The sequence below is a fragment of the Nicotiana tabacum genome, chromosome 8 (genome assembly GCF_000715075.1).
Source record: "Nicotiana tabacum cultivar K326 chromosome 8, ASM71507v2, whole genome shotgun sequence".
NCBI lineage: Eukaryota > Viridiplantae > Streptophyta > Magnoliopsida > Solanales > Solanaceae > Nicotiana > Nicotiana tabacum.
The window spans coordinates 146,243,581-146,260,667 of record NC_134087.1 but is presented as its reverse complement, the minus strand read 5'-3'; the positions used below and the strand labels follow the sequence as shown (position 1 = coordinate 146,260,667).

The window sequence follows — 17,087 nt, the reverse complement described above, 5'->3', positions numbered from 1 at the left end:
TTTGCACAAATGTGATACTTTTGTGTTACTATTATTTTTTTTATCTGTGGTAATAAAAGTTTGAGAAAAATATCTCATGCTAGAATTTTAAATTATGCTGGGCAAGACCTTTTCTCATGCTGAGTTGGATTTTCCTTAATAATAAGTTATAGTAATCGATAGAATTTTATCACAAATTCTGACGATCAACAGAAGTATGCTTTGATATATGATTTAGAAAAATCAAGAGCATACTTTAAAATTTTAGAGCGGAACAATTTTCTTAAAATATTTCTTAACTAGATAAAATATAACTATAGTTTAAAAGAGAAAGTCTAACCAATAAGGGTTGTGGTGGAGTGGTAAGTATTCCTTTATGCTTAAGGTTTCGTGTTGGAGCTTCCGTGCGATTCCGAATTTAGTCGGGCCCAACTTTGCTGGCGCATGCACGGTGCTAAACCAAAAAAAGAGAAAGCGTAGAAACACCCAAATTGAAACCCATAAACCGATATCCATTACCCAAACGGAAAACAATCAAAATAAATTCTATCCAAATACAACTCGGTCGCGGTTTTCATTCTTCTTTTTTCTTCCTGGAAAACAAGATCTATACTACTACTATACTATCTTTTATGATCGTATGTGATAATAACCCAAAGTTCACCCTTTTTTCTCGCTTTATATATTCCAAATACTCTGTCATTTAAATCTCTTCAAATTCTAAAACTGAGTTTTAATTTGGGCAAACAAAATTTAGAAGAATGGGAAAAAATCAAGCTTACAAAGCTATGCAGCGAGCGAGGGTTGGTTCTAGCTCAGCCGGACCTGAAGATGTTGATGATGGAATGGTTCGTCCCTTTTCACACTATTCTATTTCAGTTCAACTTCATTCATTTTACTTTTGTGGTTTGATTTTTTGAATATTTGTTTTAGATTTTTATTTGGTTGTAAATTATTGTTGACTTAATAATTTTAGTGCTGCTCTTGCGTATGGTTAGAATTTCAAGATATTATATTATCTTTTGTTAAAAAGTTGATGTTGTGATTAACTGTGTAAAATTATCTGCTTAAGGTTGGTCTGGTGTGGCAGATTTTTTTTTTTTTACTTTAGAACATCATTTTCTATTTCCAGTGGTGACATATGGTAATTATACGATGTGTAGGATAAGGTATAAGACTAGTCTTTTGAAAATATTTTGGTGTAAAATGACTTGTGACAATATGTGAGGAAAATCATTTTCTCCAGACATTGGCAGTGTGAGGAAACGATTTTCTATGTGCAAAACATGCCAAGGGAGTTTAATTTTTTGGGACTCAAACCTCTGAATCTAGAGTCATTTCAACTAGAAAGACATGCAAAAACTTTTCTTTTTCTCAGAGTCCTAAAGCAGAATAATATACACATAGTAGCAAGCAGCAAAAAAAAAGGCAATCTTGACTAGTGAAAAAGTAACTGGAAAACAAGAAGAAGAGGAGATTCAACATACCCTTATATGGAAACAACTTTCACTGTTAAGAAATTAACAACTGTAACTGGAAGTATTTGATCAAGCTTCATGATGGTAAAAGATAAGAAAAACAATTACTCATTTCATTGATTGTATAAGACAATTAAAGTCTAATTAATTCTGAGTAGCGTTATCTCTAGACTCTAATTATTTTAGTTTCTATTTGTGCTGCTTATGTTTTTCTTCAATTTTTTTCCTTAAAGTTTATATAATTGAGCTAACTTTTTCTATTTAGTACGTTGGAGAATTTTCTGTTCCTTGTTTTTGTGCTTTGTCTGATGAGGACTGTCGCAGGTGGATGGTTCTTTTCATACACCAGAGTGGCATGCTGCTCGTTTGGCAAGCCTTAAAACTTCTCATACAGTTACCTGGGAAGAGTTCAAAAAGAAACAGAAGGTAACATACTCAGCCACCTTGATGGTCATAGGAGAGTGTACATATTCTTGGTTTGTAGTTTGCAGGTTTTGCTTACTTGGACTGCATGGCTTCAAATTTGATCAGTTTGTTGCTTTCTGAAGCTAGGTAGAAAATAGAAAGAAAATGTTAGTTGATGTATATTACATCGAAGTACAGTTATATAAGACAACATTGTTAAATTTGTTTAATAAACACCATTGTGATTGTCTTAAATGAAACTATGAAAGTAAACATACCTACATGTAGGTACACTGAGAACACTTAAGAAGCGAACCTTGAAGAAAGATACGAAAAGAGGAACTAAGTATGCTTGGTTATGGTATATGAGTGCTGGATATTTTTGCAGACACCACTAGCCCTACATACTGAGGAACAACTCCAATATGCAGAATGTGTCTAGATGGCCTTGCTTTAATCATTATGTTGTTTTGTACAACTAGCAAGTAATTGCATGAACATTTGGAGGTTGGATATTTTTAGCTATTACTAACTACCTGGTTCTTGGAGAACTTCTGCATTTTGTGGATCACTACTAGTATTATTTTCTTATAGAAAAAAAAAGATTATTTCTATTGTTTCCTGATAATATAGCTATTCTTTCTTACTCTCTGTATCTTATTCTGGAGATGCATAATACTAATGATACTCTTTTAGGAAGAAGAAATGAGAAAAGGTGAGCTAGAAGCAGACAAAGATAAAATGATGAGGGAATACAGAGCTCAGCTAGATGCTGAAAGGGCCATCAAGCTCTCTCAGGGGAGGAACCATTCCAGCAGTAAACACAGCCGTAAAAAGGGTACAGTGCTCTGAAATTGCAGAATGGGACAATTTTCTAGTTCTTTTAGTTATAGTTATATCTTTAGTATCTTAAATTTCTAATGACTTAATCAGTTCTTCCTTGACGGTGAAATTCATTGTTGCAGATAAGAAGGACAAAGATACAAAGAAACACAAAACCAAAAAGAGAAAGGTGAAGATTTTGTTCAATCTAGACCTCTTTCCTTTGCTTGTGAGAATGAAAAGTTGCCGATAATGGATAATCTTACTTAGGTTAAGCATGGTTGTCTATTTATACCATGAAATAAACATGTTTAAAGATCTTTTAGTGCTGTTGGCTTTTCTATCCTAAAGTGGCAAGCTGTAGCTACCTGAATCATCTTGCTTGATACCATATCATTTGCATTGCATTTAGATGAAACCAAATGTTATTTTTTGGGTTAGAACTTATTCTATAATTATTCAAATAGAGAAAAAGTTATGTAACTGAAAACAGCGACACCCCTAGGCCCTAGTAAAAAGGTGCAAATACCCATTTCTGTCTTCGGTGAGAAATTGGTTGATCTAATTTTTGGTCGATTAGGAGTTTCACTGGTCTTATAAACTTAGAATCAGATTCTCCAATAAAGGGTTTGTGGATGGCGGCATTGGTGCTTGGGGTCTTGTACTTCTATATCATGGCCAAGTCCTCCTGCCAGTTTTGAGCTTCCTAGTAGCACCTTTTGATTTGCCATCTAACTTAACTATGCTGTAGCCGATGAAAACAAAAAGAGGAGAATTTTTAGTTTCAGGTGAGATAAAGATTTTCTGCGGTTCTCGTTGCTTTCACTTGCTGCTGAATGAATCCTTGATCATTAGACTTATTGATGAGATTTAAAGGACTTTTGAGGTCTGTCTATTACTCCCTCTGTTCCAGTTTATGTGAATTTATTTCCTTTTTGGTCCGTTTCAAAAAGAATGACCCATTTCTAAATTTAGAAACAATTTAGTTTAAACTTCCAATTTTACCCTTAATGAGAAACATTTATAACCACAAAAAAAACTCTGGACCCCTTTTTGACTTGTTTAGGATCACAAATTCAAAGTCTTCATTTTTTCTTAAACTCCGTGCCCAGTCAAACAGGTTCACATAAATTGAAATGGAAGGAGTATATGTTAACCTGAGCTGTGTGTGCATGTAATAAGAAAATTCAATATAGCACGCTTATGCTTACAATTTCCACCTATATATGGTAAGATGAAATTTCAAAGTGATAGATTTAATCTGAATTGGTTCCATTTGACAAGAGAGTTACTCCCGCGGTTGAGCCCCTCCTCTTCCAATCAAAACGTTGGGAGTTCGAGTAGATATAGGGGAAGTGGGAAAACAACATTAAATACCCCGGGGAGGGGGTTTACCAAATCAACCGAAAAAATGATTTAGTCCTGATTCTTGATTGTCATTTCTCACGTCTTAAAGTGACCGACTATGTTGTAGGAACAAAACATTGCCCCCTAGGGTTAGTTCAAGTGGCAAAGGTTGAGGGTCTTGTGACATAGATCACTGGTTCGAGCCCTGTGCCATGCAAACTAAGCCTGGTATTTAAGTGGAGAAGGGTAAAGGGGCCGCATTATCCCCGAGTTTCAAAGGCGGCGGTTGGTCCTAAGAGGTTGGCCCCATATGGATTTCTTGGTCATCAAGAAGAAAAACACGTTGAAAGAAAGGATATGATTATAAGACAGACAAGGGTTATTAGATGATCTATGTGCTTGGAATGAAAGAAATGTCAAAAACATAAATAACATGGAAAGATTAAAATAGGAAAAATTAGCTAACATATATTTGACTTGATGAGATAAGAAGTAGCAAATGCTAATCCTTAAAACTAACAATTGAGAGCTTCATATGTACTTCAATAAGCGTCTGAACAGGTAATTGCTTGACCAAAAATTTGAACTTACTAAATCTTTCTAGCTATCAGTTATCAATGTTCTATTCTAATTGGTGTCTCTGTTAAATGTTGAACATGCAGTAGCAGTTGAACTAAATGAATTTCCATGAAGAATAGCTTAGCAATTGTCAAATAGTCTGCATACTTTTATCTCCATGTTGAATATAAACTAAAAATTTGTACTAAAAACAAATGGAGTGCCTCCATTGTACAAGGGAGCAAAAAAGAAAGAAGTCTCAACAGTGAAACCTATAACACCTTTAGATGATCTTGTAGATGTTACCCACTAGATTTATCGGTCTGAAATCCTTGATACTGTTTGCCTTGTCCAATAATTGTAATTAAAGAAGAAACATTAGTGCTCTTCTCAAATTTTCTTCTAGAACGAAAATGTCTTACTGCACTCATGATTTCTTCTTTATTTATGTTCCAACTTTGATAATTGTTACTCCCTCTGTTCCAGTTTATGTGAACCTATTTCCTATTTGGTCCGTTCCAAAAAGAATGACCCCTTTCTAAATTTGGAAACAATTTAGCTTAAACTTACAATTCTACCCTTAATGAAAAGCTTTTACAGCCACACAAATACTCTGGACCCCTTTTTGAGTTGTTTAGTACCACAAATTCTAAAAGTCTTCATTTTTTATTAAACTCCGTGCCCAGTCAAACAGATTCACATAAATTGGAACGAAGGGAGTATTAAAGAAGAAGCATTGGTACTCTTCTCAAATTTTCTTCTAGAATGAAAATGTCATGATATTTTCTTTATTTATGTTCCAACTTCGATAAAAGAAGTTGTAAAATCGTCAAGGTGTGTACTTTGTCCCCGGCATTGCTGCTAATTACCCTTATGTTTCCTTCTCCGTGAACTCTCTCTCCGAACACTCTTATTTCCTCCCGTATGTTGCTAAAATCCACTCCTAGTTGTGGTATCTTCTCTAATTCTTTATACAATTGTCTGTAGAAGACCTTAATAGCTCTCTTACTTCCTCTTTTTCCTCTTACTTTATTTGGCCACCTCAATTATGTTCACAAATCTCTTCTCTTAGTGTAAGCTAATCAATGCAAAATTAAGATGGCAGACACAGACACTTTTTTAGTCGCTACACCTTTTTTTTATATCTGTTTGCCAATTGTCATATTTGGTAACTCCCCCTTCACTTCTTCATTTTCTCTACCCTTTTTAAGTCCATCTTCCCCTCTTTCATTTCTTCCTCTGAGTTCGTTCATTAGACACCTCAACTTTGTTTCTACCCTCCGAAAAACTTTACTGCTCCACTTTCTTACTTCATTTTTTAACAGATATAATTCCCCTGCCATAGAGAAGTATGGGTGAACTTGGACTCAATCAACTTCCCCAACAATTACCTGCTATTTCGTTAGTTGTGTGCCGCGACCACTTTTTTTCAAATCTGAAAATGTTTTCAACCTCTTCCATCCTACTACCAGTCTACCACTAGCAAGATGGGTAATGGTCTAATGTGAGCAAGGAAGAGGTACGTGGATGGCCTCTGGAACTGTCTCCTCCCACTCTGTCTAGATAAGAAAGTTGTCAGATCTCTGCCAATAACCCGCGGAATCTCCTGCCAAGTCGTCTACCCTGAAACTCTCCATACACTCCTCAAAAAAGATTCTGGTTTCCCCCTTTTTTAGTTGCAACCACACTAAGAGACCCCCCCCACAAATCTCTTCATTCCACGCCCTCCACACATATAACGACTAACATGTGTTTCATAATTGATGAGCATTCCAATCTTTTAGTTCCTTTACTTTTATTTTCATTACCTGCTTCTCACCTTCATTGCTCTTTCCTCAAACCCCTCAAACTCCATTCAGAAGATTCCGGACACAAGAATCTGCATCTGAACTCATGTTGATAAATTATTCCTTTCGTCTCTCTCCCTTCCAACCTTCTTGTTCCTCCTGTCGAGCATTTTCTTATTTCTCTGATTTGTCCCTGACTTTTCCCTTTCATCCACTATCTTACTATCTCCATTTTGCCCTCAGCACAACATTCCGCTCTCCCAACTATTCGTTACTTGACCCATGTTTAACTTAACACTTGCCTGTCATTTCTTTCACCTGAAGAGTCATTTTGCTTTAAGGTACCTTTACAACTATGATGCATACGGGGAGGTGGATGTTCTGCTTTTTTGTCTATCAAACTACAATTTTATACTTTAACAAAGCAATGATGCCTTTAAAAAAAACTATTTATACAAGTAGCTAAGTAGAAATAGAGAGGACCTCTGTTCAGAACTGTGAGAAATAATACACGGGAAAATATTATGTTATTGATGTACCCTAACTATAATACAAGTACCCCTATTTATAACAATACACAATACCTACGCTACTCCTATTTCACGTAGGACTATGCTTATTTACATAACAACTAACTAACTAACAATCCCCCTCAAGCCGGTGCATACAAATCATATGTACCGAGCTTGTTACATATATAACTAATATGAGGACCGGTGAGGGGCTTGGAGAAAAATTCTGCAAGCTGATCATTCGACTTCACAAACTTTGTAGCAATATCTCCTAAGAGTATCTTTTCTCTGACAAAGTGACAGTCAATCTCAATGTGTTTAGTTCTCTCATGGAACACCGGATTTTGATGCAATATTGAGGACAACTTGATTATCGAACACAGGTTCCATCTGGCTGATTTCACCAAATTTCAACTCCTTGAGCAATTGTTTGATCCAAACTAGCTCACATGTTGCCATAGCCATTGCTCGATATTCTGCTTCCGCACTAGACCGAGCAACTACATTCTGTTTCTTGCTCTTCCAAGATGCCAAATTGCCTCCTACTAAAAAACAATATCCAGACGTAGAACGTCTATCTGAAGATGATCCTGCCCAATCAACGTCTGAGTATCCAACGATCTGCTCATGGCCTCGATCCTCAAACAATAGCCCTTTTCTTGGAGCCAATTTTATATACCGAAGAATGTGGACAACTACATCTCAATGACTATCACAGGAGAATCCATAAATTGACTTACAACATTCACAAGAAAGGAAATGTCAGGTCTAGTCACTATGAGATAATTTAATTTACCAACCAGCTGCTTATATCTTGCAGGATCACTAAGCGGCTCCCCATGTCTCGGCAGAAGTTTAAAATTCGGATCTATCAGAGTGTCAACAGGTCTACAGCCTGTCATTCCTGTCTCCTCAAGAATGTGTAAGGCATACTTCCGTTGTGAGATCACAATACTTGAGCTAGACTGAGTAACTTCAATACCGAGAACATACTTTAATCTGCCCAGATCCTTAGTCTGAAGTATTGAAAAAGATGTTGCTTCAATTTAGTAATATCATCTTGATCATTGCAGGTAATAACAATATCGTCAACATAGACCACCAGATAAATATAGAGACTTGAAGCAGAATGCCGATAAAACACGGAGTGATCAACTTCACTCCGAGTCATGCCAAACTCCTGGATAACTGTGCTGAACTTATCAAACCAGGCTTGAGGAGACTGCTTTAGACTATAAAGTGACTGGCGCAAGCGACATACAAGGCCACGTGACTCCTCCTGAGCAACAAAGCCATTGGTTGCTCCATATAAACTTCATCCTCAAGGTCACCGTGAAGAATAACATTCTTAATGTCCAATTGATTGAGAGGCCAATGGCGAACAACAACTATGGATAGAAAAAGACGGACTGATGCTATTTTAGCCATGAGAGAGAAAGTATCACTGTAATCGAGCCCAAATATGTGAGTATACCTTTTGACAACAAGATGGGCCTTAAGTCGATCAACCTGGCCATCCAGACCCACTTTGACTGTATAAACCCAACAACAACCAACAGTAGATTTACCTGAAGGAAGAGGAACAAGCTCCCAAGTACCACTCGTATGTAAAGCAGACATCTCTTCAATCATAGCTGTCGCCATCCTAGATGAGACAATGCTTCATCCATAGACTTAGGGATGGAAATAGAGGACAAAAAAGATATAAGAGCATAATGGGGTGTTGACAAGCGATGATAACTTAAACTGACATAATGGGGATTAGGATTAAGTGTGGTTCGTATACCTTTCCGAAGTGCAATTGGTGTACTAGGAAGAGACAAGTCCGCAGTAGGAGCAGGGTCAGGTGCAGGACGTGAATCAGTTGGGCCTGATGCTGAGCGCGGATGATAACGATAAGTCAAGAGTGGTGTTCCTGTGGTTGGGGATCTAGGAGGAGCAATACTAGACTCTTCAATGGTTGGTATAGGTAAGACTTCTGTGGCTAAAGGTGGAGGAAGAGCTATAGTAAACTCCTCAAAGGTCGGTATAGGTAAAACCTCAAATATATCAAAGTGGTCAGAAGCGGTAAAGAAAGGTTTAGACGCAAAAAAAGTGATGCCAGTTGACATAAGTTACCTACGAAGATCAGGTGAGTAATAACGATATCCCTTCTAAACACGAGAATAACCAAGGAAGACACTTGAGACCACGTGGAGCTAACTTATCTTTCTCAGGGCTAAGTTATGAACGAAACATGTGCTCCCAAGAACACGAGGGGGAAGAGAGTATAAGGGTGACTGCGGAACAATACTGAATACAAAATCAGATTCTGGATGAGAGATGAAAGTATCTGATTTATCAAATAACAGGATGTGTGAACTGCATCCCCCAAAAACACAACGGAGCACGAGATTCAATGAGAAGTGTGCGAGCAATCTCAATGAAGTGCCTATTCTTTCTCTTTGCAACCCTATTTTGCTGAGGAGTAATCTGATGAATAATTCCTTGAGAAGTCATAAACTGCTGAAACTGAGAGGATAAATATTCGAAGGCATTATCACTACGAAAAGTGCGTATAGAAACACCAAATTGATTTTTGATTTCAGCACAAAAATTCTGGAATATAGAAAACAACTCAGAGCAATCTTTCAATAAGAAATGCCAAGTACATATTGAATAATCATTGACGAAACTAACAAATAACGAACTCCCAATGTTGACCTGACTCTACTAGGACAACCCTCCCCCCCACCCCATATATCAGAATGAACAAAAGAGAACAGACTCTGCATGACTCTCAACACTATGCGAAAAGGAGGCTCAGGTATGTTTCCCAAGCAGACACGACTCACAATCTAATGTACACAAATTAGACAAACTAGACACCATCTTATGAAGCTTGGATGAACTCGGATGTCCTAACCATATGTGAATTAGGTCTGGAGGATCTGTATCTAGACATGTTGTGGAGCGATTTAGTGAGTCAAAGGTAGTAAAGGCCTTCTAATTCCCGCCCTGTGCCAATTGTCTGCCCCGTACTGCGGTCCTGCATAATAAAAGAATAATCAATAAAATATATACCACAATGGAGGGCACGAATCAAACGACTAACAGATGGAAGACTAAAAGGACAGCCAGAGACATAAAGAACGAAATCTAGAGTGACAAAAGATAAGGGATTAGCTTGTCCAACTCCTTCTGCTTTAGTTTGAAACACATTGGCTAAAGTAATAGTGGGAAGAAACTGTGAATACACAATATTTGACAATAATGATTTATTACCAGAGATTTGATTAGAAGCACCTGAGTCCATGACCCATGGTCCAAGGGTTCTAGACTGAGAAACACAAGCAGAAGAATTACCAGCAACATAAGTATCAGTCTAAGCAACCGAGGCTACTTGTGGAGATGTCTGCTTACTTGCTCGATACCGAAGGAACTCATTATATTCCCCTTCAGATAAAGAAAATCCTTGGTTACTTGTAGTCTAGTCTCAGTCTGAGCAACATAAGCATTTTTAGGTGGTCGACCATGTAAGGAATTGCACACTTCACGAGTGTGTCCAAGTTTATGACAATAAGAGCACTTGGGTGTAGATCTTCCAAAACGACCTCCTCCTCGTCTATTCTCTGTAGTTTGAGCTGCCCGATTTTCCACTATCTGGGATGCGAGAACAGAGGAGTCAAGTGTCCGTGATGATATTATTGGGTGACTTGGTGCTGCAGCAAGGCGAAGTAATCGAGAGAATAATTCATCAACTGTAGGGACAGTCTGACTAGCCATAATATGGTCACGGACTGAATCAAGGTCATTAGGAAGTCCAGCGAGTGTAAGAACTAGAAACATCTTTTGTCGTTGCTCTTGTTGCTTTTCAACACTAGCAGAAATTGGCATCAACTTCTCAAATTCCTCCCTGACTGCCTGTACTTGTCCAAGTAAAATATGGTCACGGACTGAATCAAGGTCATTAGGAAGTCCAGCGAGTGTAAGCACTAGAAACATCTTTTGTCGTTGCTCTTGTTGCTTTTCAACACTAGCAGAAATTGGCATCAACTTCTCAAATTCCTCCCTGACTGCCTGTACTTGTCCAAGTAAGTCGACATATCCAATTCCTGTTTCTTCAAATTTGTCATCCGCGATATCACATCATAGAAATGAGATATGTCATTAATGTATAAAGTACAAGCCTTTTCCCAAACTAAATGACATGCCTGGAATGGACGAAACAAAGGCATCAATTGGAATTAATAGATCGCCACAAATACTACATAACAGAGTATCGATCTTTTTCCATTGTGCTTTTGCCTTTTCATCTCTCTCACAAGCCTTTTTGGTTAAGTGATCTTGAACACCTTGACCTTTACACCAATTCTCCAAAGACGAAGCCCAAGATAAATAATTTGAACTTCCAAGTAGGGGTTCAGAAGTACTCATAAAGGCTGAATTTTCAACTCCACTGTTCTTGGAGCCAAAAGCATCAAGTCCGAGAGACATGAACAACAACAAACCTAGTGTAATACCATATATGAGGTCTAGGGAGGATAATGTGTACGCAACCTTACTCCTATCCTATAAAGGCAGAGAGATTGTTTCCGATAGACCCTCGGCTAAAGAAACGATAAGAATAAAGCAACAAGCAAGTCCGAGAGAGATGATTGGATCAAATAATTACGAAGTCAGGTCACAGAAACAGTGAACAAGCAGCAGAAAAAATACACTGTAGCCGCTAGAAACTGAAACATTTGCTGGAAAATAAAAAAGGTTGTCGGAATGTGATGAAACTTGAATGGGTAGAGTTGGAATTAGTAGGCAAGCAAATTGTCCTCAAGGAACTTCTCCAAAAATGGCCGGAAAAGGTCGTACTTGCCGGAGCGCGTGCAGGAACCCTAGCTTCTGACGGCGCTTGAGGCTGCTTTTGCCGGAGAGGTTGTGTGGGGTTTGGTCGCCGGTCGATGACGGATCTTGTGGTAGTGTTGGATTTTGCACAACACTGACGGAGAGAGATGACGCAAGACAGTCGTGAAAAGTCACCGAAAAAGTTGGATAGCATCACGAGGAATTTTTTATGGAATGGGAACAAAGAAAGGAACGGCTACCACTTGGTGAAATGGAAAGCACTCACTTTTGGCAAGAACCTTGGAGGGCTAGGGATCAAGAACTTGAAGATTCAGAGTAAAACTCTTAGAATGAAATGGTTGTGGAGGCTCAAAAAGGAGAATCAACTCCTTTGGGGAAACATTATTAAAGCAAAATATGGACAGGAAGACAAATGGATGACTAAGGAAGTCACTGCACCATATGGGGTTAGTCTATAGAGATCCATTAGATCGCTGTGGAGTGAGTTGAGGGATGATTCCAAGATCAAAGTATTTGATGGGAATAAGACTAGCTTTTGGAAGGACAATTGGCATGAAGTTGGCAGATTGGATGTAGCTTTTCCAGAAAGTCTTCAATTTAGCTCTACATCAGCAAAGGACTATAGCAGAGATGTGGACACCTCAAGGATGGAACATCATTTTTAGAAGACATATCAACGATTGGGAAGCACAAAGAGTGGTTGAATTCTTCTGTGCACTAGAGCAGTTTAGTGGATTACAAGCAGGTGCAGATGTACTATGGTGGCAAGGCGGCATTAAGGGTTTATTCAAAGTTAATGCAACTTGCAAGAGGATGAACTACTCCAACCAGCAGATAGCCAATTGGCCTTGGAAACACATCTGGAAAGCAAAAATTCCTCACAAAGTTGCTTGCTTTGTGTGGCTACTGGCTAATGAAGCAGTCCTTACACAAGATAATTTGATGAAAAGAGGTTTCATTTTATGTTTTAGATGCTTTTTGTGTGGGGAAAAATAGCAGAGACAGTTAACCATCTCTTCCTTCACTGTAAGATAACATCTCATCTATGGAGAATTATTCTTAACCTCAAAGGCATTTCCTGGACCATGCCTGGGAAGGTTATAGATTCTCTTAAAAGTTGGGAGGAAACAGGACTACAGGCAAAGGACAGGACCAGATGGAGAATTATACCTGCTTGCATTTGGTGGACAATTTGAAAAGAGAGAAACTCCACATGTTTTGAGATTGTGGAGAATGGAGTGCAGGAGATCAAGTTAAACTTTATTTTGCTGTTGTGTTTTTGGTGTAATCAGGTCTACACAAATGATACTGACACTATTATTGATGTTTTGGATTCAATATAGAGAGTGTCAGTGATAGTTAGAGTCTCTTGTATATATGGTTTCAGTACTACCTAAGTACTGTTTTGCTACATATGAAATATAGAAAAGTTACCAGTTTCAAAAAAAAATTGAGACACAATGACTTTCTGCTGTATTCTGGTTCCCGGATGTGTCTCACCACCACGGCTTTGATACCATGTGAGAAATAATACACGGGAAAATATTATGTTATTGATGTACCCTAACTATAATACAATTATCCCTATTTATAACAATACACAATATCTACGCTACTCCTATTCCATGTAGGACTATGCTTATTTACATAGAACTAAAGCTTTGAAATTTTGAATTTTGTTTTTCTTTTCTTGAAGGTTTTGTGTAAAAGATCTCAATCCAAGGAAAGGGTAGATGTATTTTCCATTTTTTCTATCCTCACAAGTATTGACCTTCAACAATTACAAAGGAAAAGTTAAATCTTATACATAAGTATTTGAGTATGAAAAATATCTTAGACTTGCAGACATTAGTACGAGAAATTTAACGCAATGTTTTATTCCACTAGATTACAATAGATAATGGAATGTCTTCTGTGCTTTAGCTTGTAGAGCTATTGTAAGTTAGACACCGCACAAACTTTTTCTTAATTACTTGTACATTTTGGCTTAAGAATTTACAAGTTACTTTGGACTTGTCGATTTATATTTGAAGCTCTGCAGAATAAATTGTCTGCTTGAGTAACATCTCAATGACACATATACTACCTAATTCAGCATTCAAGGAGATATTCCGAATCTAGCTCTTCAAGTTCATCATCTGAATCTTCAAGTTCTGACGATGATGATAGAGAATCCAGAAAATCAAGATCGAAGTCCAAGAGAAGGAAGAAAGAAAAGAAGCACCAGTCGAAGTCAAAGCAATCGACCAGTGATGATGAAGAAGCTGATGGTCCTTTGCCACTGTCTAGGTTCTTTGGCAGCATGAAGAGCTAATTTCTCAGTTGACATGTACTTGTACTCTTTTTTGGGTCGACATTGGATAAGATAGATCCTTTTTATTGATTATTATTATTATTGTTATTATTGTGTAATCAAGGATCATTGGTTCTTCAAGTAGAGTTTTGTATCCTGGTTTTAAATGAAATTCTATGTCTGTATCGAAAACAATTGTAGAAATACTTTCACACGTTCCAAGCCTGCATTTAGCATTTTACTAATTCCATTATATCGATGCATTTTGATGTTAATGGTGTTAGCAAGAATCTTTTCTAGTCTGGAAGTATCTTGTTTCCCTGAAGTGGAAATGGCGGAATGTGAAGTACTTTTTGCATGAATATGAAACTGGGCATAACAGTGATGTACAAAAGATGGAATTTTGTTTCCCATCAAATGGTAGGGTAAGATTCTCTTTATCCAGATTTACAAGAGTATTTGGTATTCTTCGATTGAAGGGATTAGATTAAGTCAGGTAGGGGGTGTGTATGTCTGTCTATGTGTATGTCTCTCTCTCTATATATATATAGAGGCGGACCCAGGATTTGAGCACAGGGGGAGGGGGCACCGCCATTGGCATGGATATGTCAACTAATAATGGCAAAATTTGACGTGCTAACTCCTTGAAAACTTGGTGACTTAAAGTCAGTGACCGAAAGGATGTTCAAAAATATCAAGATTAAAGGTCTGTTAAGCAGTTCAAGTAGAGTCTCAGTCACTGTCATTGAATCGACACATTTCTGGTACTTTGCCGAAGTGATTCTTGAAGGCGGAATGATTTTTAGAGTTTTTATTACCGTTTTGGGATTTTTTTTATTGAATTACTTATTTTTATACATGTCAAGAAAATGATAATGCTTATAAATTTAATTATTGGGATAAAGAATGTGATTGGCTTCATGCTAATGAAATAGCTTATTCCCCTTCCAATTTCTTTTGATATATCCTATATTAACTTAGAAAAGATAAAGAAAAAAAATCAAGTTAAGCACTAAATACAGGATACTATTCTATCAAAAGCCTGCATTTAGCATTTTACTAATTCCATTATATCGATGCGTTTTGATGTTAATGGTGTTAGCAAGAATCTTTTCTAGTCTGGAAGTATCTTGTTTCCCTGAAGTGGAAATGGCGGAATGTGAAGTACTTTTTGCATGAATATGAAACTGGGCATAACAGTGATGTACAAAAGATGGAATTTTGTTTCCCATCAAATGGTAGGGTAAGATTCTCTTTATCCAGATTTACAAGAGTATTTGGTATTCTTGGATTGAAGGGATTAGATTAAGTCAGGTAGGGGGTGTGTATGTCTCTCTCTCTATATATATATAGAGGCGGACCCAGGATTTGAGCACAGGGGGAGGGGGCACCGCCATTGGCATGGATATGTCAACTAATAATGGCAAAATCTGACGTGCTAACTCCTTGAAAACTTGGTGACTTTGAGTCAGTGACCGAAAGGATGTTCAAAAATATCAAGATTAAAGGTCTGTTAAGCAGTTCAAGTAGAGTCTCAGTCACTGTCATTGAATCGACACATTTCTGATACTTTGCCGAAGTGATTCTTGAAGGCGGAATGATTTTTAGAGTTTTTATTACCGTTTTGGGATTTTTTTTTATTGAATTACTTATTTTTATACATGTCAAGAAAATGATAATGCTTATAAATTTAATTATTGGGATAAAGAATGTAATTGGCTTCATGCTAATGAAATAGCTTATTCCCCTTCCAATTTCTTTTGATATATCCTATATTAGCATTGATTCTTCCATCTTTGTGAATATTTTATTTTTAATTCAACGTAAACTTTTTAGCTTTTACTGATAGAAGTTATATCTGGGTTTTGTTTATTATGTATAGATCTAGTCGATTTCAACTTTTTTTGGTTAGCTCTGGTGTTTAATTTTTGGTTTAATGTGCTACTGCTACCGATGCATTAATCCTTTTGTATCAACTTGCTTTATTGGCTTTTAAGATCCCACCGTTTCCTTCTTCTTCTTCTTCTTCAAAGAAACACACACGGTAGAAATCAAAAATTCAAAACTCTTCAGAAATTGGGAGCTTGTTTCTGGTTTTCAAGTGTTTCCTGGGAGCTAGAAATCGGAACAGATTTTTGGGGCTTGTGATTGTTGGTTTGCCTCTGAGTTTTCACCTTCTGATTGCAGATTTTACTTTGATTTATCTAGCTGATTTTTCCTCCCATTTAGTGGTGCATCTGTTTCAATTGAAAAAGAGCAATCGTTTTGCTCTGCTTCTTTGCTTACCAGTGGTAGCGGCGATAGCTCCTTCTGGTTTTTGGGTCGTGGTATTTTCTGTGTTTTCAGGAATTCTCGGAGTATTGGAGACAAGTTGGGCGCACGAGCACTGGCAAAGGAGAGCAACCTGGGCGAGTGTCAGCAAGGGTGGTAGGAAGTGGGCGGGAGCATACAACTACATCGAGCACAGCAAATCAGCCACAGGTTTTGTTATCGGGAGTTGGTACCTCCTGTTTTACTGTTTCCCTTTTGGTGTTAGCTAAATTACTGTTACTTTGCTTCGCAATAGTTAAACCTTTAAACTAGGATACTAGTTACCACGTGTTTCCTTCTAGTTTGATTTGTGTACGTTGTGCACTAGCGAGTCTTCTCTAGATTGTTGTAGGTGTAGTGGCTGCAGTCTGGGATGATAGAATAAGGGCATGTCCTCGGGTGGGGCAGAGTGTGGGGTGGGGTTCAGGGGGTGGGTCGGGTAGCAGGGGAGGTAGAGGGGGCAAGGGAGCCTATAGGTTGAGAATCGGGTCATGGAACATAGGTTCACTAACGAGTAAATCCATAGAGTTGGCGAAAATCCTGCAGAAGAGGAAGATTAATATAGCGTGTGTCCAGGAGACTAGGTGGGTCGGATCGAGGGCGAAAAACGTGGATGGGTATAAGTTGTGGTACTCTGGTGTCCTAAGGGGTAAGAATGGAGTGAGTATCCTGGTAGATAGCCATCTTAGGGAGTCCGTGGTAGAGGTCAGGCGGGTGAATGATAGGCTAATGACTATTAAGTTGGTGGTGGGTGAGG

The 17,087-nt window shown here is 37.9% G+C and overlaps 1 protein-coding gene across 3 annotated transcripts; it reads left to right on the top strand.

Annotated features, from left to right (window-relative positions):
- The first annotated feature begins 468 nt into the window (after positions 1-468).
- LOC107796319 (uncharacterized) lies at positions 469-14,234 on the top strand. 3 transcript variants are annotated; one of them, XM_075219747.1, is made up of 5 exons: positions 469-827; positions 1,782-1,883; positions 2,559-2,700; positions 2,828-2,874; positions 13,761-13,852. In XM_075219747.1, exons 1-5 carry the CDS (start codon positions 741-743, stop codon positions 13,788-13,790), a joined length of 408 nt encoding a protein of 135 aa, XP_075075848.1. In that variant the 5' UTR covers positions 469-740; the 3' UTR covers positions 13,791-13,852. The 3 variants fall into 3 exon arrangements, with proteins under 3 accessions (XP_075075848.1, XP_016474556.1, XP_016474555.1); XM_016619070.2 differs by having other exon boundaries at positions 470-827; positions 13,769-13,905; XM_016619069.2 differs by having other exon boundaries at positions 473-827; positions 13,823-14,234.
- Positions 14,235-17,087: the final 2,853 nt, after the last annotated feature.